The 23,568-nt window shown below is 40.1% G+C and overlaps 1 protein-coding gene across 3 annotated transcripts in view; it reads left to right on the forward strand.

The window, feature by feature from the left end:
• The window catches only part of ACSS1 (acyl-CoA synthetase short chain family member 1), a 33,533-nt gene extending 12,632 nt beyond the window's left edge, over nucleotides 1-20,901 (forward strand). For all 3 annotated transcript variants that reach the window (XM_081188565.1, XM_081188567.1, XM_081188566.1), the window contains 12 exons: nucleotides 2,697-2,896; nucleotides 4,100-4,275; nucleotides 5,999-6,151; nucleotides 7,380-7,527; nucleotides 8,797-8,934; nucleotides 10,828-10,920; nucleotides 15,594-15,706; nucleotides 16,171-16,297; nucleotides 16,761-16,888; nucleotides 17,510-17,573; nucleotides 18,803-18,921; nucleotides 19,991-20,901. In XM_081188565.1, the coding sequence (XP_081044691.1) occupies nucleotides 2,697-2,896; nucleotides 4,100-4,275; nucleotides 5,999-6,151; nucleotides 7,380-7,527; nucleotides 8,797-8,934; nucleotides 10,828-10,920; nucleotides 15,594-15,706; nucleotides 16,171-16,297; nucleotides 16,761-16,888; nucleotides 17,510-17,573; nucleotides 18,803-18,921; nucleotides 19,991-20,167 (1,636 nt within the window). In that variant the 3' untranslated portion in view covers nucleotides 20,168-20,901. The remainder of the gene's footprint in view (nucleotides 1-2,696; nucleotides 2,897-4,099; nucleotides 4,276-5,998; nucleotides 6,152-7,379; nucleotides 7,528-8,796; nucleotides 8,935-10,827; nucleotides 10,921-15,593; nucleotides 15,707-16,170; nucleotides 16,298-16,760; nucleotides 16,889-17,509; nucleotides 17,574-18,802; nucleotides 18,922-19,990) is intronic.
• The last annotated feature ends 2,667 nt before the right edge of the window (nucleotides 20,902-23,568 follow it).

A 23,568-nucleotide genomic window follows, 5' to 3' on the forward strand; every position in this document is an offset into this window, starting at 1 on the left:
CCTCCCTGTGGAACGCCCTCCCATCAGATGTCAAAGAGATAAACAACTACACAACCTTTAGAAGACATCTGAAGGTAGCCCTGTATAGGGAAATTTTTAATGGTTGATGTTTTTGTGGTATCATATGTGTTGTAAGCCACCCAGATGGGTGGGGTAATAATAATACTGTAGTAGTAGTAGTAGTAGTAGTAGTAGTATTTTATGACTTGTAGCTACATGTATTCGGAAAATATACAATACAGTGACAATGAACTGGTGATCATCTGTTAAGGTTTTGCTCCGGATTTTTGCAGCATGATCCTGGTGCATATTTGCAAAATACACAGTGCCATCTTGACTCCTGTTCGCAAAATACACAGTCATAAAACTGATCCATTGACAGCTACCAGTGGATAGATAAATGTAATATATTTCCATGAAAATATTTGCTTTATCTCAGGAGAATGCATGGAAGCATTGGCATATTGATAACTGTATAGGAACTGTCAACACAAGAGGCTGTCGCCTTTTTTTAGAGGTGTCGAATTGCGGATGCCTGGATAGCGTTGCAGCCTACTTCTTGAGTGGAGGAATGGAAAATATTATACAACAATATATATACATTAATAGGAATGGAAACAGTTCTAGCTTTTGTTGCTGGTTGGCTTTCTTTCTGAGCACAATACAGGGAGGGAGGAGTTTGTGGCCCTCCAGATGTTGCTGCATTGCAGCTCTTATCATTCTGCAAATTTCTCCTGGCTGTTTCTTCCTGCTGTGCTTCATCTGGTTACAGAGCGCTACTGGGAGGAAAAATAGCCAAGGGCATTTGCAGGGGATAATCCAGCGGTGGCTCATGCCTACAGGGACTGGTAGGGCAGAAGGCAGAGAGCTGCACGAGGGCAATGCTGAGACTGAGAGGAGGCACTAACAACCAGTGCCACCCTCAAGACTGAAAGCAGGTAGGTGGAGCCGGCTGAGGTTGGTGGAGCAGTGTCCCATTTGACCTAGTGGACCAGCCTTCACCAGACTCATCCATGGATATGAACAGGATTAAACTCCACCTGTCAATTCTCCCTTGTAAATGTCTTCTGGTCCCTTTGTTAGTAATAGGAGACAAACCTTAGCTTGGAAATTTACTTCACAATGTATAGTTCTGTCCTTATAGTCCCTTCTGAAAATGTTCTGATCCTGTGCAGGACTTTGATGCCATATTCTTAAAACACATCTGAATTATTTGGATAGTGTGAGATGGAATGGTTGTCTACTAAGACAGCTATGGTTTGGCAGACATCCGAGTTTCTCATTTTTGTTTAGCCATAAAACTTGTAGGTAGCTTTGGAAGAGATACAGTGGTGCCTCGCAAGACGAAATTAATTCATTCCGCGAGTTTTGTCGTCTTGCGATTTTTTTCGTCTTGCGAAGCACGGTGTCGGAAAAGTTTTGGAAAAGCTTCAAAAATCACCAAAGTCTTTAAAAACCTCAAAAAAAGCTACCACACGTTCTATGAGTTGCTCCTCGAAGTCAAGTCGCAACTGTATAACGGTGTTAAGAAAAAGGAAACAAACTTGCAAGACATTTCCGTCTTGTGAAGCAAGCCCATAGAGAAAATCGTCTTGCAAAGCAGCTCAAAAAACAAAAAACCCTTTCGTCTAGCGAGTTTTTTGTCTTGCGAGGCATTCGTCTTGCGAGGTACCACTGTACGAACTTTATATCAGTCTCCATTTAATTATTTTTAGACTCCATTCAAAGAGTAAAAACAACTTTTTAAAAAATAGCCTTATTCATAGATTTGTTGATTTCGGGTTGGGCCGTTAGTTGCGTAAGAAGTAATTACACAACCAAATGCATATGAAACAAATTACAGTTTTTAAGGCTGAGCAAGGAGGCATGCTTCTTACAAAGCATTCTTTTTTATATTTGAACATTGTAAGTGTCTCTCGAATGCTAAGAATGTTGATGAAGGCCAAGTATTCCTCATGTCAATATTTCAAAAGCACTATTGATTTCTATGGTTCAGCAAATGTTGTTATCCAAAAGACCAGCAAGAGACAAAGCTAAGGATTGTTATACCATTTTTTGGTATAATTCAGATAACAACTTCTCTGAACTTTAGATCATGTATTAAAATGGTTGCTCTCAGCTGTTAAAACAGTGCATATATTTCATTATATGACATACCTCATTCTGTCTTAATGGCAGGTAATTAATACATAGTAAATAACTAAATCCTGCATAGACGGGGACTTTGGTGGAATAATAATTATCTGTTATAGATCTTTAGATTGGCCAGTGAATAATTTCCAAAACATTTTCCCCCATTTCATAAGTTCACTACTAACAATGAGTGGGTACCAATTGCATGTACTGTACAATATTAGGCAAACATGGCAGTTTCAAATTTTTAATTTAATTTTAATAACTTTTTGGTTTCAAATTTTTAACTTTGTTTACGATATAGAAGTAAAGTAAAAATACTAAACTGGATCATCCACTAGGACATAAAAAGAAAAATCTGATGGAAATGGATTTTCCCCCCAATGCAAATTACCCTAATCGGCACAGGGGCTTTTCCTGGGATATCTTCCAATTCGAAATTTTCTTAAAAACTCAAATTACTAGGATTGGCATTGCTTTATACAAGCCTTATGCTATAGAAATACATATTTAACAAACTGGAGCATACAGAAATGACATGGTTGTTCTTTCCTGTGTTGCAGGGAGCTTCTGGATATGACTTGCCGACTTGCTAATACATTAAAGAAAAATGGAATAAAAAAAGGGGACCGAGTTGCTATTTATATGCCTGTGTCCCCAATGGCAGTGGCTGCCATGTTGGCTTGTGCCAGAATTGGTGCTGTTCATACCGTTGTCTTTGCTGGATTCAGTGCAGATTCATTGGCAGGGAGGATCAATGACTGTGAGTAGTTTTCAGATGCTGGGAAGGGGTAGCTGATAAACGTTCATAGTACAGTATGACTTTTTTCTCATATTGCAGGGTAGTTCTCTTCACACACAACAGGCATTCCCATTATGCATGACTAATATTCCCCATCATTGAAAAGAATGTGTTAGCCTCTGTATGCACAAAAATCATGTGTGTACATTAGAGCCCTTTGTAGTATGTTGTGAGGGACATTGGCCAATGGGCCTCATTACACCCACCAGCCAGTTATATGATATCAGATGCAGAGATTTGTTATCTGCGCACTAAGCATCACAGCACTATGATAAGAGTTAAGCCTCTGCTTAACTATAGAGTCTTGAAGCTTCTTACAAACTAACAAATTTATAAGGGGTGTAATCTTTTGTGGACAAGAGTCTGTTTCTAGTTTTGCTACAAGACCTTTTGTTTCTGCTGCAACAGAAAACACAGCTACCCCCCTGGAAACTGTGTATGAGTTACTGTTCTGCTATACTATACAGTATATAATGTCTTGGTTACAATATTACTCGGAACAATAATGGAGGAAAACAAACGGCTAAGTCATAGAATCATAGTATCATAGAATCATAGAGTTGGAAGAAACCACAAGGGTCATCGAGTCCAACCCCCTGCCAAGCAGGAAACACCATCAGAGCACTCCTGACATATGGTTGTCAAGCCTCTGCTTAAAGACCTCCAAAGTAGGAGACTCCACCACACTCCTTGGCAGCAAATTCCACTGTCGAACAGCTCTTACTGTCAGGAAGTTCTTCCTAATGTTTAGGTGGAATCTTCTTTCTTGTAGTTTGAATCCATTGCTCCGTGTCCGCTTCTCTGGAGCAGCAGAAAACAACCTTTCTCCCTCCTCTATGTGACATCCTTTTATATATTTGAACATGGCTATCATATCACCCCTTAACCTCCTCTTCTCCAGGCTAAACATGCCCAGCTCCCTTAGCCGTTCCTCATAAGGCATCGTTTCCAGGCCTTTGACCATTTTGGTTGCCCTCCTCTGGACACGTTCCAGTTTGTCAGTGTCCTTCTTGAACTGTGGTGCCCAGAACTGGACACAGTACTCCAGGTGAGGTCTGACCAGAGCAGAATACAGTGGCACTATTACTTCCCTTGATCTAGATGCTATACTCCTATTGATGAGGTCCAGAATTCCATTGATCCACAAATGATTTTTCTTGTTAGCTGAATGCAAAGCAGTCATCACCTCTAACCAGGGAGTCAGGGGCGGACGTGTCATAGAACTGAAGAAGACCGTGGATGAAGCTGTAAAGAAATGTCCAAGTGTCAAGTGTGTCTTTGTGACTCAGAGAACTACCAACAAAATCCACATGGGCAGTCGTGATATTCTCCTTGAAGAAGTATGTTCATGATGTTCATGGTACTTCTTTTAAATCAGGTATTTCTATAGGGTGCAATAATATTTTATCACAGCAGGTTATATGCTGGTGTTTTGTCTAGAACAAATTAATGTTGATGAGCCTAGTTCTATAATGAATCAAAGGCCAGGCTGAAACTTGGAATTGTTAAGTTAGTGCATCCTTGGATTGCAGCTTCATATCTAGAGATGAGAGTCCAGAAAAACTGGGGAAATTTGGGGGAGACCCATCTTTCCCCCCATCCCCATTATTTTCTGAAGCTGTTTGTTTTTGAAAATTAGACACATTTTTGGATTAAGAAATCTTTTACTTCAGAATTACTTTTACGACAAGGTGTTCATATTCTCCCAAAATGATTTTTAAAACTGTGAAGCAGGAAGACTTAGGTGAGTCTGTGTTCAATCTTGGATCATGAAAAATTGCAAGCAAATGAAATAATAAATAAATAGTAGCAATGTAAAATATTAGGAAAGAGGAGGTGTATTAATTAAAAACATGTTGGAATAAAACAGTCATCAAAAGGTGGGGAGTGATGGAGTATCTACTCCCTTGGGTGGGGGGACCACAACTGAAAAGGTGCTCTTTTTGTGCCATCTCTGCACCTCAGATGGCAAGTGGGAGCATGGAGGAGCCTCTCCAAAATGAAACTCTATTCTTGAGCAGGTTCATCCAGGAGGATGTGGTTCTGTAGATAATCATTGTCCCAAGATGTTTCAAAGACCAATGGCAGCAACCACAATTGAGACTGAACAGATTTCAAACGAGGAAAGTTGGTCAAGGATTGAGCAATATGTATAAATCTCCTGGTCTTAGCAAAAGACCTAGTGGCTATGTTTTGAACCACCAACTGTTTCTGAACTGTCTTCATGGACAGCCCTGTGTAGAGCACATTGTAGGTCTCCAACCAGGCAGTGACAAAGGTATGTATAACAGAGGTCAGGTCTGATTTCACCTGGTAAGGACACTGCTGACTTACCAAATGAAGATGGTAAGGCGTTCCTGGTCAGTGCCTGCACCTGAGCATCCAAGAGAACTCTCAACCAGCAAACTTACTGTTTCAGGAGACATGCAACCCCATCAGTACAGGTTCCGCATGTATATCCAGATCAGCAGATCTCCCATTTAGTAGTACCTGTCCTGTCTGGATTAAACTTCAGTTGATTCACTCTCGTTCAGATCAAAACTTCCCTCAAAACAGCAGTAAAGAACTTCCACAGTTTCCCCAAGTTCTTGCTTCTTCCAAGATAACTGAGACAAAAGAGGATGCATGGTCTAACAGTTGCAATAGCTCCCAGTGAAGAACAGTGCAATGGACTTAGGGCTCCTGGCTGAGTTACCCAGTAGCTAATTAGCAGGTACACAGCCTCTGGACAATACTGTATCCATACCCAAGGTGTGCCTGGAGTTTACTGGAAATGGCAGCTGTCAGTAGAGTGCAGCACAATAGACTTTGGGCCACTGTTTCTGCACAGAAACATGAAAATGTTTAAATAAACAAAACCACAACTCTATGAATCCAGAACATTGCTTCAGTTTTTATGAAATGGCCCTTTTTGGATGTTTAAATATGTGCTGTAAGCCACCAATCAGATGGGTGGGGTATGATGATGTTGATGGTGATAATAATAATAATAATAATAATAATAATAATAATAATAATAATAATAATAATAATATATATTTCCTCTTTCTTTTCTTTATTTAGGAGATGGCTAAGGAGGTGCCAGTTTGTTCCCCTGAAATAATGGACAGTGAAGATATGCTCTTTATGCTTTATACCTCAGGGAGCACAGGAAAACCTAAAGGGATTGTTCACACCCAAGCTGGCTATCTCCTTTATGCTGCCTTAACACACAAGGTACATCAGAAATCATATCCCTTGGAAAATAACACTTGTTGTTTTACTATATCAGTAGTAATTGTGGAGAACAGATAGTAAAAATAAATTTGTTTGGGGGTGGGGAGATGTACTGATGATTTTTGGAAATGGTGCCTGGTAAATATTTCTCTGATTCCTTCTGCTACACTTAAATTATATGCACACCAAAAGCTGACACTTTAGCCCTAAAATGTCTAAATAATTTATTCAGCTTCAGTATTGAAAAGTATTTTATTCCCTCCATAACTCTGGTTATGCATTCTATTGGGCAATGTCACTTACCAGAGATTTCATTCACTTATTTACAGCATTTGTATTCTGCTACAAAAAATAGATTTCTTTGGGTGGCTTAACAATAAATGAGTGAAAACAGGCAATAAACAAAATAACATGCAAAATGAAAAGCTACATAAACACAACAGAAATCAAAACTCATTGCACTCCAAAATGTTAAAACTGAGAGGCGCAGACTACATCAATTAAAAAGCCTGGGTGAATGGAGAGGTATTCATGTTCTGCTGAAAAGGGCTTAAGAACAGTGCTTAGAGCAGGCATAGGCAAACTCCGGCCCTCCAGATGTTTAGGACTACAATTCCCATCATCTCTAGCTAACAGGACCAGTGGTCAGGGATGATGGGAATAGTAGTCCCAAACATTGGAGGGCTGAAGTTTGCCGATGCCTGGCTTAGTTTCCCTAAAAACAACTTCCTAGTTAGTAGTCAATGCCCTCCTTTTTTCTGCTATGAATGTGCTTACCGTGGTCATTTTGCTCCTCCCTGCTCACACTGGGACAAATCAACCCATGATCTCTGGCTTACATATGAATTGGGAATCATGGTTTGTTTCACTCCCAGCAATGTTTATTCTTGGCTTGCTGATAATGGTTTGATGGAGCAAAATAAATCACATTTCCCCAAAGAATCCTGGGAACTGTAGCTCTCCTCTCACAAAGCTACAGTTCCCAGCACCCTTAACAAAATGCAGTTCCCATGATTCCTTGTGGGGAGGCATGTGCTTAAATGTATGGTGTGGATCTGCCCTTGGCCATCACATGAAACCATGAATGTGAAGGGCAAAGTGGCTGTACACCTGTTTTACCACATGAGCTGTACCATATGGTAAATAACTGCTGAAGAATGATGGAGAGTTTAATTTATGAATTATTAAGCATGTAAATTCTAACCTGCTTTACTGTTCATCTTTGTAGCATGTGTTTGACTACAAGCAAGGTGACATTTTTGGTTGTATGGCTGATATTGGTTGGATCACGGGACACAGCTATGTTGTGTATGGACCACTCTGCAATGGAAGCACCACAGTTCTGTTTGAAAGCACTCCAGTCTATCCTAATCCAGGTGCCTTAAATAAAAACTTAAAGTTTAACTCCTGGGCATAGAGAAGGGCTGTTCATGTAACAACTCCCAGTTTCAAACTCTGGCATCTCCGAATAGGGCTGGGAAAAGATTCCTGTCGATAATCCCCAGAGAGCTACAGTATAGACACTGCTTGGTATGCACATGATGGTAAACCACAGATTACCATGCAAGAACAATGCACTGGTGCATGCCGCTCAGTTGCCCCCACTTTGCTCCACCCTGCATGCCTCTGGGGGAAACATACCATAAAGTACGGCTTGGCATTACGTGTGAATTGGCACTTGTGGTTGGTTTCTCTCCAAACAAACCACAGGTGGAGTTGTCTTGCTGTTAGTGATTTGAAAAAAAGAAACCAGAAGTGTTGGTTCACACATAATCTGAAACTGAGCATCATAGCAACATAGAGCAGGTACAAACCTGCTGTACCTGGAACTGGGTGTAGAGAATGCAGCTGAATGGGACACAGCTGTGGCAGCTTGAGGAAGCACCATCCACCTTGGGCCTGGCCATAAAAAGCAGGTCTAGAGTGAGAGACAAGGGTGATGTCTGCTGTTTCCAGGCATTCTTCTTGGTGTGAGACTTTTGTGGGTGAGCTGAAAGTTTGTTTGGACCCTGGGTGAGAACCTGGAGGCTGATAGGGAGGGAGTGTCAGAAGTAAAATTAATTTATATTGATTTATATATCTTCTACTATAACCTTCTACTGAAGTACTTGTATTAAGATACTAGAAATGAGAATTTTCAGAGGTGATGTAGCAGCTGCCAACCTTCCACCACATATATTTGGTGAATCTGTAGCATAAGGACTGCAAACCAATGGATGTATGATACGGTTTGGTCTTAATTGTTAAGAAGAGATTGTCCACATTCACCTGCCAGTCACCATCTTGCTATGTGTTTAAGGAGTAAAAATGGTATCTCAAATGACCTGCTTTGGCTCGATTTAAAAGGTAGGTGTTGATTTTAGTATAGATCAGTGGACTTACTGCTCCAGCCTTAAACATAAGCCTGTACAAAGTGTTTTGGTTGGGGTATACTAATAGTGGTATCAGCTCAACAACACAAAGCACAATGATGGGCTAATGTGACAGGCAGAGAATCTATAAAAATATTTTAAAAGTCTTTAAAAAGCAGGTACTTTGTGCCCATATTACAGTGTATGTGTTTTCATTGTACTCGAATTATTCTGAGCATGTAGTGCTTATGGAGTTTACAGAAAAATTTAAGATGACCATTTGGAATTTTGCAGGTCGTTACTGGGAAACTGTTCAAAGGTTAAAAATTAATCAATTTTATTGTGCTCCCACTGCATTGCGATTGCTGCTGAAGTATGGAGATGAATTTGTAAAGAAGTATGACAGATCTTCCCTAACTACACTTGGATCAGGTAAGAATGCACAATTTAAGGCTTTGTTCCATTTGAAGTCAGTACTGCTGATTTCTATGGAAGCAGATTTTCCCAGTCCTGTAATAATTTTGAGAGAGAGAAGCTTTTTACTTTGTCAGAGATGTATTAGTTGAATCTTAGAAATATCTGAGAGTATGAAGAGTACAGTGCAAATTTTGTTGACAGTGGAAAATGTCATATTACTCTTCAACTGGGAGGTCAGGATCCATATGTGGATCACACTCTGACCTTACAGTAGCTGGATTGCACCAGTGGAAGCTTTATCTTCTAAAAAAAAGGGGAGAGATAAATAATAATCAGATGGAAAAGGAACACAAGGACTTGTGCCCCACTAATTATTTCTAATTTACCTGCCAAAAGTACCGTATTTTTCGCCCTATAGGACACACTTTCCCCCCTCCAAAAGTGAAGGGGAAATCTGTGTGCGTCCTATGGGGCGAATACAGCCTTTCGCTGAAGCTTGGAGAGAGAGAGGGGTCGGTGTGTACCAACCCCTCTCGCTCTCCAGGCTTCGGGAAGCTATCAGCAAGCCTGGGGAGCCTGTGGGAGTTCCTGCAGGGCTCCCCACACTGCGAATAGCAGCCTGCCGCCCGGTGCGCGGGGCGCCCTGAAGCAGAGCGCCCCTCTCGCCGGGCAGACTTCCGCAGCGTGGGGAGCCCTGCGGGACTTCTCGCAGGGCTCCCTAGGCTGCGGATAGCAGCCTGCTGCACGGAGCGCAGGGCGCACTGAAGCAGAGCACCCCGCGCTTCGGGCAGACATCAGCCAGCCCCACAAGCTTGGGGGACAGCGGGGAGGCGCAGCGCCGCCATCCCGCTGTTCCCCGACCTGGTTTTGGGGAAATAAAGGAAATTCCCCCCCCTTTATTCCCCCCCCCAAAAAACTAGGTGCATCCTATGGGACGGAGCGTCCTATGGGACGAAAAATACGGTACTTCTAGCACCCAAGAGTCCAATAATTGAGTGGTTAGAGATGCTTTCAGTAGGTAAAGCTTTTCTCACTCTGGGTCTGGCATGACAAGCTGAAACATCCTTGAATCTCTGCAACTATTAAAATTGCAGGAGGCTTTGCTGTCCCTGTTCGCAGCTTAGAGAAAAAGAAGAAATATGCAATCGATGATTGAAGTTGGGACCCTTCTCAACATTTGGGATTAAAGATGGATTCTGGAGATGATAAGGAAGAAGACTACTTACATAGCCAGTTTAGTCCTGTGTTACACTCGCATTGGAGCTGTGAGTGGACTAACCTTGAAATGGTATGGCAAGAGTGCTGTAGAAGCTCCAATTTGAGCACTGAGTGCACCAGCCAATAAATTATACTTTATTAATCAGGCAAAGCACAAATTCATAGGCTGCTGTATTTGCAAGGGCTGGCCACTCTCATACCTGAGCAGTAGTAATCTAACTGACAAGATGATGTGAGCTGCTTCTTTTGCAAATATCTGAAGAACCTTTTTGATTGTTGCCGTTCTTGGTCTTGTGCACCCAAGTGCTTGTGGCTATGGAGAAACAACCTGGGAAATTTGGTTCATGACACCCAGCCCCCTCACTCTTTATAGTATCTGCAGTAGATGCAAATACACACATTTCATTTTCAAAATTTCCAAAGTTTTCTTATTTTTAATTCGCGTTTGTAACTTAAAGGTTTACAAAAATGCATCTTCTTTTTAATTTCATCCTGTTGCTTTATGTCCTATTTTTAGTAGAAAGGACAACCAATTCTGAACATTTTTAGCATGTTTCTCTACCAGTTCTTCTTTTTGCTAAACATATCCAGTTCCTTCAGTCATTCTTAATGTGATTGTTGATCAGTTACCAAATATAAAATACTTTTGGCAGAACTCGCAATTCTTCCTTTTACTATTTTGGCTTTTAGTGGGAGAACCCATAAACCATGAAGCTTGGCAGTGGTTCTACAATGTGGTAGGAGAGGGACGCTGTTCTCTTGTGGACACTTGGTGGCAAACAGGTAAAAATAAATGACAGTTTTAAAAATCTTTCTACCCCTCCCCCTTCACACACGTACACACAGAGCATTGTGCACAATAAACATTGTGTGTTTATTGGGTAGCTGCTAGCATCCTGTTTAAAGCCATCTTATCAGGCTGGAGGAACAAGAAATGGCTTGTGCAACAACCTCTAGGCCTTTGGAACTGCCTGTGGCATCTGACCTTGGTACAAGTCTTCAAACTATTGACTTCTTAATACTAAGGGAATATCTCTAAATTATAAACTCTCATTACAAAAGAGCCTAGGGTTTGGATACCCTGAGCTGTTTCGTGACAACACCCCTGAAGTTAGTCTATCTAGTTTAAATATTTATTTGAAAATAGAATGATTTTTTCCATTATTGCTGATGCTCAGAAGCAGAAACCTTAATCTCTCAAAAGCTTTATACCCAATGCAAAAACAAATGCACACATTCCTGTGAGAGGATTTATTATTTCCTTTGGATATAAATGGTAGTGGTAAGAATAATTCGCATGGAGTGTTTATGAGGATATAGAATGTGAGTTGATTTGCCATCGTGTTAGCTCAATTGCACATCTCACAACCAATTTAAAAATAGCTCATTAATTGCTGTTTATCCGCTCTGGAACATAGCTCTCTGAAGCAGCAGTATGCCACAAGATAATCAACTTGAACAGGCATAAAGATTAACAAATCAGGCTTTACGAATCCATTTGAAAGCATTTGGATGAGTGGATAAGTGAGAGGGAGATTTTGTGTGTGTGTGTGTGTGTGTGTGTGTGTGTGTGTGTGTGTAACAGGGAGCTCATTGTGCACATCTTGTGTTAATATATTTGCAAAGTTTGATCAAGCTCTACACAGTAGCATAATTTTCAGATCCAGTGTTCAATGAACCTTCAGCCCTCAAACCAGAGGTAGCTTGCCTTATAGGAGGTCAGATTGTTTGTCCATCTCACCCAGTATTTTCTATTGTGTCTGAGAGTGTCTGCCAAGAGTCTTGGGCAGAAGTCTTTCTAATCACCTGCTATGTTTAACTGGAGAGGCCAATAATTTTCAGTATGGAAAGAATGTGCTCCGGTGATTAACTGTGTTTCTTCCCCATTTATTTTGGAGACTTACACAAAACTGAATCTGAAAAGTCTGGTAAAATAAAAATAAAAATCATTTGATGCTAGAAAGACAGCAGCCAGTTCTAGGGGAGCTTCCCTGGGGCAACATTCCAGAGCTATAGCCCTTTCCGGGTAACCATCTACTTCACCTATGAAGGCAGGGGAACCTGCACAAGTGTCCCTGAGCCTCAGGCAGTAAGGGTTTAGCAGCTGAGCAGGCTTGTGTGGGAACAAGTTGCCCTTCAGGTAATCTAGTCCCAAGCCTCATAATAATACCAGCATTTAATTCAAGGTTAGCACAGAAATATCTAAGCATGGAACAGCAAACTCCAGAACATTAAACAAGGCAGACTTGCCTGCATTGTGGGCTGAGCAAGATCCAGCTGCTCGGCTCCACTCCCTTGCCTCAGAAGCTCCGAACAGGCTCTGCAGTCTAGCAGACAGAAACCAAAAACTGACACCAAGGAGGACCAAGGATGTGGGGGAAACGGTCATAATCCTTTCACCAGAGACATTTCTGACACCATATTAGGATTTGATTTTTATTCTGAGAGTTTTTTGTAAGATGCTTTGACAAGACTTTTGAGGCTATATAGTATTCTAAACAAAAGTTTGTCCCGATGCCAAATGGATGCATGGAATATGGTGTGGTGCTAAATGCAGCTTGAATATTCAGATACTACTGTGGTTAATGAATCTAGCAAATTTCAAGTATTCAAAGCATTTTGTGTACATTGTATTATTAATCTTAATAGCCTGTAAAGTAGGAATTATTATCTCCCTTTTCAGATAGGCGGCTAAGAATTTAGTGGATTGTCTATGGGTTGTTGTTTTTTAGGTGAATGTGAAATTTAGGGTTTAACTACACATGCCGCATACATGTATGTGCCTTAGGCCTGACACTAGCTTCAGAAAGTTGTTGCTGTTTTTAGTTGAGAAGCAATGAGCTTGGGTAAGGGGTGCTCAACCTTTTCCCTATTCACTATGTCTCTTGCACAGTTCTGTTTCTAGTTTTGCTATTCTGCAAATTCTAAACTGACCTTCATCCATCAAGATCCCAGAGCGGTTCTAAAATAATTACATTAACTCAATAAAATGTAGTCACTGAGAAGCATTGCGAGATAATTTCCTTTGAAGCACCTTTTTAAGATAACCAACAAACCAATAGCACCTAGTACCCAAATCCAATTAAAAAAAACTAAAGCAAGAACCATTAACTGTTGTTTAAGATGCATACCAATGCAGCACTTAAGTTTGAGAGAAAATAATGATAACTATATGGGAACAATTCTCAAGTTGAAACTTAAGTCTTGGAAGTCAGTACTATACACTTCATACCCTTTCCCTGTTGAGCGTTGATGTGCTTGTGGTTATTTTACATGTGAGTTTATTTCTGTTTCCTTTTGTTTCCCCAGTTAAGAGGACAAACAGGATAAATGGACTAATGCCTTAAAAGTGCTATATGCACGATAAATAGTAACAATAGCTTTAATGTATTTTGCAATGATTTGTAATTAGGGCAAACATCCATTACCTTTGAGACATCCCAAATAATTTCCCTGTTAGCATATAAGCCATGTTTGAGCCCTGATCTCCATAAATAGGGGGTGGGGTAGGGAGATGAAGGATTGCTGTTTTGTGCCAACTAGAACAGCCTTACGCTCTCCTTTTCCAACCTTCACAGGGCAATCAGGAGACAAAATCCCTAGATATGAATAGCAAAAATTACACATTTACCAGTAGCTCTTCATTTGCAGTAAATCACAGTTATCAAAGGAATTGAATACAACTGTTGGATATGGCTTTCTTTATTTGTAGGGCCTAATATTCTGGCGGTTTTATTACTTTTGCTTCTTTTTGTGTATCTGTTAGTGTTAGGCTATAAAAGATCTGATTAAGGTTGAAATCTCTGATCTGATTTAACATTTATCCTGAGAGAAATGAGGAAAGAATGATTAAGAGGCTCAGTCCTGAATTGAAAATAATCGCAGAATGCCCATAATGGGTGGGAGAATCTAATCCTATATAATAATAGTATTTTAGTCTCATAAACCGCTTTTCAAGCAAACCATTTGAAGTACTGTGAAAACAGCACAAGGAAGCACATTCCATAATATCCTTGCACTTCTATCACTGCTGTTGAAATTACTTGCTAAGTGTATGAAATTGGGTTGAATACAATTTTCTTGGCAGCTTCATGTTGGGAAGAGAAATAAAACAAGCTGCGTCCCTGTATTTTTGCACAGGAACTGATACCTTTCCTATACTAGTCACTGCAACATGTTAAGAACTTGTCCCCAAAGATGCCACTATAAATGCTTTAGTGTGGTTTCATGAAGTGACTAGAGTCCCATTGGCACCAGCATAGCCAGTTGTCATGGATGACAGGAACTGCAGTCCAAGAACATATGGGAATCTATAGTTGCTTGCCCCTCCTTTAAGATGTGGTTGTCTCCCCCACCCAGCAGCATCTATCTTTTTCCATTGTGGATGGTTTGGCAGCCCATATAACGTAGGCTAGAAATCTAAATTTTAACCTGGATCTGCAGGTGCCCATCCTTGCTCTTAACCATTGTGTGGCTAGGGACAGAGACAAAATTGAGTTTGTTAAAAAGGAGCTTGCCAAGGAAAATTTTATGTCTGGGAGAATAATCATTTCTGTGGCTCTTGATAATGCTGGACTTCTGGTGTAGTATACCCACCCTTGGGAGTCCAGATTGATGGGGATCCTGTGGAAGATGGCATCTATGTACAAAGCATGGTCTGAAGACACATGGCACAGCAGTTTAGTTGAAGCTAAAGTTCTGGTCAGTGCCTGGGAGCCCCATGTATGCTGCCTGGAGTTTTATCATGGGAGAAAAGGCTTTTGTTAACCTCTCAGGAGCCCTTACCCATACTTGCGCATCATCATCAGAGTCTAGTCTAGTTGGAATCCACCAACTTGCAGTACAAAATGAAGTTTGGGTTCATTCTTGTAATGCCTTTACATGAGCCACTCTACCAATTATTGCTTGTTTCTCCTGGCAGCCTGAGAAGACTAGATTAGAAGCCTCTGTACTGTCACTGACAGATGGGTTGCATCTAGAAATGCTATATTTCTTCCAGTGTTCTCTCTCCCGCCTGCCTGCCTGAATGGGAGAGTTTTCCTCCCACTAAAATAAACACAGATCATTTTATTAATGGGATTTCACTAACTGGAAATTTGGAAAACTGAAAAGAAGCAAGTAAGGCCCCACTATATAATAATGCTTATATTTATGTGTGTGAGTTTGCCTTCAGAGGTTTGAGACTGGGGTGGCAGTCAAATCTTATACCTTCAGATATTCTGCCTCTCAGATGAAAAGACTCCCTGCAAGGCATGGATGGTGTGGATTGGAATTATTTGTTATAAATAGGAATTGTTTGCAAGGTTGTTCTACGTATTTTTAAAGGGTTCAATCCACTTCCTATTGCAATGAATAATAAACCTGCTATTGTTTTTATTGGGGCTGCACTGTACTGTAGCCTATAGGAGAGCAGAGGATGAATGGATTTCAATTGCTTTCCACCATTTTTCTTCCAGAAACTGGTGGCATTTGCATCGCTCCTCGGCCTTCAGAAAAAGGAGCTGAGATCATTCCTGCCATAGCAATGCGGCCTTTCTATGGGATTACCCCAGTTCTGATGGATGAAAGGGTGAGATTTGTTAAAATATGATCAGTGAACATTCAAAGACATAGTGCCTTTTTGGTATATGTATTGTTCCTAAACTCCCAAATCATTGTCTCATATGTGTCTACCCACCTACCTACCTATCTACCTATCTCAAACATTAATAAAATCCTGGATAAATGGTTTGCTGCAAAGGATTGTGAAACTTAGATAGAAAGGGGTTGAGGATTGCTTATCATTTATTATTTTCTTTCTAGTCAGACCTGCTATCCAGATAGGACTTTACTTTTGTTAGGGAAATTGCTGACTATATCAATGCTCTCTAATCTAGGACTTTGATAGAAGGTTGTGGTTCTCTTGCTGGTGATGTCCTAAATTGTAAATATTAATGAAACATACAGTTAGGCAATATAGTTCAGCTTTTGCAACATCTCTGTTCACGGTAATTGTTATATTGACAGTTGCTTCTTTTTTTTTTGGACTCTCAGGGAAATGTTTTAGAAGGCAATGATGTCTCTGGAGCTCTCTGCATAGCACAGCCTTGGCCAGGTATAGCAAGGACCATCTATGGAGACCACCAGAGATTTGTAGAAGCTTATTTCAGAGCTTACCCAGGTGAGAGTGGAAACACTGGTGCAAGTAGTGCACCATAATTTTTGCATAAGTTGCTAACTCTTTTCTTTTGACAGTACTGTATAGCATATGTGACACTTCAAAAAAGAAAGAAAAATCAATTTTGTACCAGCAATTTCTGGATATTGCAGCTTGTATTAGCCAAGCCAGTTAAGCATATGTCTGTGTATATGTAAAGCCAACACTGATAAAAATGAAAAGTTCTGAAACATATTTACTAATTGGTGTTGTTTATACATTATTTTATGTACATACTTCTAAAATGTCACCTATGACATGGGTTATTTCCTCCCATTTTTTAAAAAAAATTACCAATGAGTGGTTATGAATCATGTTCACACATACAAATTATTCTGTAAGGACTAATGGACAGTGCCCATTCTGATGTTGAATTTTAGTGCTGCCATCAAAGGCATTAACGGACACTGCTTGTTTGTTGTTACAGGTTATTATTTTACAGGTGATGGTGCTTATAGAACTAAAGAAGGCTATTACCAGATAACGGGGCGAATGGATGATGTCCTCAACATCAGTGGGCACAGACTTGGAACTGCAGAGATTGAAGATGCTATGGTAATTACTAGGGCAATGAAAAGTGTTGGCCCTAATTAAGTTAAGTCAGTGGGAACATAATTGACCATCGGGGAATCACACTAATCCACAAGATTTTCATTTTAGGGCTTGCTCACATATTGATATTCATTGACATCTTCATTGTGGCATTAAGAGATAACTTGCTTATGTGGTTACAGATTAGTTACCACGGACAGTCTACCACCTGATATCACCATAAACACAATTATTAAGAAGGAAACGGTTCACACATCTGGTGAAGAGTCAGTGGCTGATGAGAGATCAAGGCCTAGTCTTTTCAAATAAATTAGAGGGTAAACTCAGAAATACCACATCAGACTACGTATAAGAAAATACCCTTGTATATACAAAACAATATATTGTGAAGTGGTGTTCTAGCCTAACCTTCTCACTGATCTGCCAGATTTGTGTGTGTAGGAACCTCTTTTCTTTTTTCCATGGAGTAACGTTCCATTACAGAAACTGCTGGTGGCAGTTTGAAGAACTAGGCCCAAGTGACATGCATGCATGCATGCATGCATGCATGCATGAATCTATTCACGCAACTTGTAAAAGGAAGGTATGAAGCATAACTTTATTTTTTTATTTGTCTTTTTAAAGGATGAACATCCTGCAGTACCTGAAACAGCAGTGATTAGTTATCCGCATGGTATCAAAGGGGAAGGTAAGTAAATGAAATGTTTTGAAGATACTATTCAAATACTTAATTTCATGTTTAATGATTGCTTTTTATAGGTTCAGGTAAGGAAAAATATGGTTTAATAGAAAAAGTGAATAGATTCTATTTCAGGTGCTCCTGTTACCAGTTTGATCAGATGTGCAGAATCAGAATTTTAAAACATACTGCCGGATTAATAGTATTTCATTGAAATGAAATGCTTTTGCTTAAAACATTTAGCAACAGGATTTGTATATGAAGTTTAACAGGGTCAGCTTATAAACCAAATTCATGATAGCTTAATCCAAGAATTCTCGCACAAGGAGTAGTGCTTTTGATTTCTCATATTTGATTCTCTTTCGGTACATAAGGAAGCACATGTAGAATAATCCAGTATTTATATATTTATAAGATTTCTTACCCCTCACGATGTAGAACATGAGACACTTAATATCAGGGTCATGGGTTTGAGCCCACTTTGGGCAAAAGATTCCTGCATTGCAGGGGGTTGGACTAGACAACCTTTGTGGTCCCTTCCAACTCCCTAGTTCTATGATTCTAGAAGAACTTTGAACACCTTAGTATTTTGAGGATTCATTACTCAAAATGTGGCATGATTTGGCATTAAAGCTTTTGGTTTTAAGGCTGCAATGCTATACGGTGGTACCTCGGGTTACATATGCTTCGGGTTACAGACTCCACTAACTCAGAAATATTACCTCAGGTTAAGAACTTTGCTTCAGGATGAGAACAGAAATTGTGCTCCAGCGGCGTGGCGGCAGCAGGAGGTCCCATTAGCTAAAGTGGTGCTTCAGGTTAAGAACAGTTTCAGGTTAAGAACAGACCTCCGGAACGAATTAAGTATGTAACCAGAGGTACCACTGTACACACTTACTTGGGATTAAATCCCATTTAACTCATATGACTCCCCTTTAAGTAGACATGTGTAAGTCTGCACTGCAATAATATTTTCACGACTGTATCTAAGAATGGTACTTGAATTTTAAACATTTTTAAACAATGAAGAAAAACTACATTGGTCAGAACAGGAATTTTACCATAATTTCTTAACTTGACTAGAAAAGAATATCCTTACAGCCATTGCTTTAGGCAAGACTTTCACACTTCATTGCACTCAGCAATGGGCTATTCTACATGTGCTGTCTTATGTAGTGAAAAGGAAGAGTGGAGAGTAGTTTAATGTATAGTAAATGAACTGTGGTCCTTTCTTCCAGCTGCATTTGCTTTCATAGTTCTAAAAGATGAGAAAGCACATCCAGAAACGGTTACCAAAGAGCTAAGGGAAATAGTTGCCTCCAGGATAGCCAAGTATGCTGTGCCTGATCATGTTCTGGTAAGTTCTTCAGGATCAGAATTTGTCTTTAATAATGTCAGGCTACAGGGGGTCAGCTGTTTGTGGGGGCAGGTTGTCCATTATTGACTAGAAGTGCTTGGGCAGTATAATTGATCTACATTTTTCATAGGCTTTTTTCATCTTGGGAATCCATAACTTAAGAGAAATAAGTCATGGTTCTTTGAATGCTGCTGCCTTCGTTTAGTAATGGCCAGACAGATTTTTCTTGATTTAGCAACCACTGCATTAGCCTGATAACCCTTGAACTAGGGGGTGACTTTCTTTTACTTCCAAAATATATTGTCCTCTGTTGTAGTGCTACCGCTTTACACAAAACTTACTTCATGATTAATTCCCTTATAGTCCTTTTATAAAATGGCATTACTAAGCCTTGTACTAAACCCTGGCTTCATATTACTAGACTGTTGTTTTTCGAAGCCTAAGTTCCTACTACTTGACTTGTGCCACCGTTATTCTTTGTCCTCTGTACATATACCACTTTTCTTTTAAAGGTAGTATCAGAGGTGTCTTTTTGCATATGTTTACATTTTCCACTTCATGAACATGGCTAAAAGATTGCATAGGCACAAAACAATGGCACTGTCCAGATGCAAAGGGTAACCTATTATAAGAATGTGCCGTCAGGCTTGGGCTTAAGCAGACCCGTTACTTTCTTCTATGCATGCAAGGGTAGGAAGTTTAAAGTTTCCTTTTGCTGCTTGGTTTCTTGTTATGTTCAAATTCAGGAAAGCTGTCACATCTTCAAGCCATACTTAAAACATACTTGGATCAAACCAGAATTTCAGATTGTGGTGTTTTCCAAGTAACTTTCTTGAACAAACCAGTTTTGCCATTTTTGGACATGGTAGGAAATCACAGTTTGTTCCAAATTGCAAAAGAACACTTAAACCTTTTCCATTTGCAGTTCTTGTAATGGGGGAACCATGGTTTCCTCTTATATCAGAACCAGGCCAGAGGCTGAAGGCTGTATGTGTCTGGTTTAATTTAACATATTATTGTCATAGTGGTTCACTCTCACAATAACACAATTCTTCCCCTTCTCAAACAGGTAGTGAAGCGCCTTCCTAAAACTCGCTCAGGGAAAATAATGAGAAGGTTGCTACGGAAAATAGTGACAGGCAATGTCAGCGATATGGGAGATATCACCACACTGGATGACTCCAGTGTCATTGAAGAAATACTTGATGCATATGAGAAGTACAAAATTAAGCATCCTACTTTGTAATGAGAAGCTGTGGGGATATGTTCCATTAGAAACTCCGAGAAACGAAAGGAACCATCAAATACGCACAAGTTTTCATGGAATTCTGCTTAATCATGTGAGGCTCAGAAGATTCTCCTTCTGAAAAATACATATATTACAATACCGTTTGTGTGTATTTCACTGCACTTTGCCTTTCTTTGAAACTATGCAGCATGTAGGTTAGATCCTGATATTTTGGATATCCTGTCTATCTTTTTTAAATACTTTATTAAAACCAACAGAGTGGGAACTCTAAAGTAGAAAGCATTAATTCAACCTTAAAACCAGTGCCTTGGAAATATTAATCACTCTTTGAACTTACTCTTGGGGGAAATGCTCTCTTCTGAGTAACCCATGATATCTTTCTGGATACTGCATTCATTAACAGCAGAGGGACATTATTCATTTAAGTAGAATAAATTATTTTTCATATTTTGTGAAAGCAAGTTTTAATTAGGAATAACTGAAAGATAAAATTTTAATAAGGATATATAATATATGTTTATATGGCTTGATGAAAAATGTGTAGAGAGAAAAAAGCATTTCTTCACCTTACATAGAACTTAAAATGACTACAAAACTATCATTTCCTAAAATTAGTAATCAAACAAAAATAAAATTGAAAGGAATCTTGTTGAAGCTTATCTGGGAGTAAATTTACACGTCTGAACTCATTGAAAGGGTTTGCACGGAACCAAGAAGAAGGGTGGGAGACATTTTAAAAGGAAACCAGAGGGTCTTGGCTGATATTATGTATATGCAATGTTTTATTGATCCTGTGACCAAATAAATCCAATTCAAAAAATCCTGACCTTGGATAGACACTTGCTGAACATGGAAGTTATAATTTTGACACAATTTGCTTTTACTGGAAGGGATGCTCATTTTCCCTTTGATGATACAGTCATAACACCTCTTCAAATAATATATTGCCTACTTTTTATGCCTTTTACAAATAAATTTGTTGAGGTTTGTGTGTTTGTTTGTATGTATGATTGTGCGCAAACACGCATCGGGGAGCGGGTGGGTAGGGTCCCAAACTGGATCTTTGACCCGAGTGACAGAAAGCCTAGTTTCGGCCCTGCAAACCGTGTTGCTTTTAACAGACAGAAAATGGAAATAGCATATTTCTGAAAATCTTCATTAAAGATCCTTGTTAACAGTCTGTATGTGAAAAAATCTGCTATAGTTTTATAGCCAGTTATTGTTGATACTTTATGCAAGGTTTATAAAAAGGCATATAATAGCATATTGTATCAAAACCATATTAGGATTCAAAGGGCTGCAGCTAAGTAATACAAATATTAAAATACCTGAGTTAGTACATTAACTGGACTGTGCCTATATTCCAAAGGGCAGGAACATTTATGAAGGGGTTGAAGTATTTAGGATACAGATCTGTATGTCTTTGTAAAGAGCTTCTATGGTTGCAGCTTTTGAACTGGAAGAAGTCTTGGCCAAAACCTCAAACTTCATCAGACAGGAAGAGACTTCTTTTCATTTGCTTTTAAGCATGCTAGGCAATCTTCTCTATGATCTCTGCCTTTTATTAGGTAGCATAAATTATCCAATGTTACTTTTTGGAGCCAAAAAGAACTGTTGAAAGGCTCACTTCTAGTAGTTTATCCTACCAACACAGAAAATTGGTGCCATCTAATGGCCACTAGGCAGCATATCTTAAGGGAATTGGAATCTCCCTTGATGAAACAAATCTTTGCTGATTTCTAGTCTGGTTGTAATCTATAAAAATATCCACTGTGGCAGTCTAATGTACACTTTCCTACAGAAGGTCTATATAGTCCCCTCATATGTTCTTCAAACACCTGAACATGGCTTCACTCCCTCAAAACTTGGGACATGATAAGAGCAGCCCGCACCCCCACCACAGAACAAGATGAATGATAGCATCTCTATTTTTGCGGAATATATGCTTTACATACAAATATTCTGTATTAAAACAGCAGCTTCTGAGTGAAATTGAAACCTGTTATGCATTTGTTTAATTAAAAATGCAATTAATAAATTTGAATATAATTTTAAAAATTCAAATCGGCTTACCAGTTTTACAACCAAATTGTGCTATTCTAATTAAAAACAATTACAGTTAATAAGGCTAATGATAAAAGTTTATCCAAGAAATGCTGAAAAACGTCTGGTCAACAAGTTTAAGGGATCTCCTGGTACACAAAGTTTGCTGGTGGGCTGTCCCTTGTATATGGATCCACTCAGACATACGGTATATTGTGTTGGTAGTAGCCGCAGCAATCTGAGAGTGATGGAAAGCTAGCATATTAATTTCTCGCAATGCCCTGGAGTGTCCAGCCCTAATATTGCTCCTGGGAATTATGGGAATCAGTAACTAGTCACTAATAGGCCCTGCAGTTGGAAGCCCAGGCCAGGTGTCAGTGATGGTGCTGGTCTCTGGAAACCTTTCTAGGATGCCCAGGTGTGCTAGAATATCAAAAAGCTTTCTGTCAGGGATGAGCAGCCTTTTTCAGCTAAAGGTAGCATTCATTGAAGGCACCAATGAAGGCGGTGAAGGTCCTGTGTGAGTGCCTGGAGGCGGTTGGAGGATGGACGGTGGCTAATGGATTGAGGTTGAATTCTGACAAGACAGAAGTACTGTTTTGGGAGGACAGGGGGCAGGCTGGTGTGGAGGACTCCCTGGTCCTGAATGGGGCAACTGTGCCCCTGAAGGAGCAGGTGCGCAGCCTGGGAGTCATTTTGGACTCACAGCTGTCCATGGAGGCGCAGGTCAATTCTGTATCCAGGGCAGCTGACTACCAGCTCCATCTGGTACACAGGCTGAGACCCTACCTGCCCATGGACTGTCTCGCTGGAGTGGTGCATGCTCTGGTTATCTCCCATTTGGACTACTGCAATGCGCTCTACGTGGTGCTACCTTTGAAGGTGACCTGGAAACTACAACTAATCCACAATGCTACAGCTAGACTGGTGACTGGGGGCGGCGCCGAGACCACATAACACCGGTCTTGAAAGACCTACATTGGCTCCCAGTACTTTTCCGAGCACAATTCAAAGTGCTGGTGTTGACCTTTAAAGCCCTAAACGGCCTCGGCCCAGTATACCTGAAGGAGTGTCTCCACCCCCATCGTTCTGCCCGGACGCTGAGGTCCAGTGCTGAGGGCCTTCTGGTGGTTCCCTCATTGCGAGAAGCATAGCTACAGGGAACCAGGCAGAGGGCCTTCTCGGTAGTGGCGCCCACCCTGTGGAACGCCCTTCTATCAGATGTCAAAGAGATAAACAACTACCTGACATTCAGAAGACATTCAGAAGTTTTTAATGTATGACATATTAGTGTATTTTTGGTCTTTGTGGAAGCCGCCCCGATGGGCGGGGTACAAATTATTATTATTATTATT

The sequence above is a fragment of the Podarcis bocagei genome (assembly GCF_964188305.1).
Source record: "Podarcis bocagei genome assembly, chromosome: 3".
In the NCBI taxonomy this organism is placed as follows: domain Eukaryota; kingdom Metazoa; phylum Chordata; class Lepidosauria; order Squamata; family Lacertidae; genus Podarcis; species Podarcis bocagei.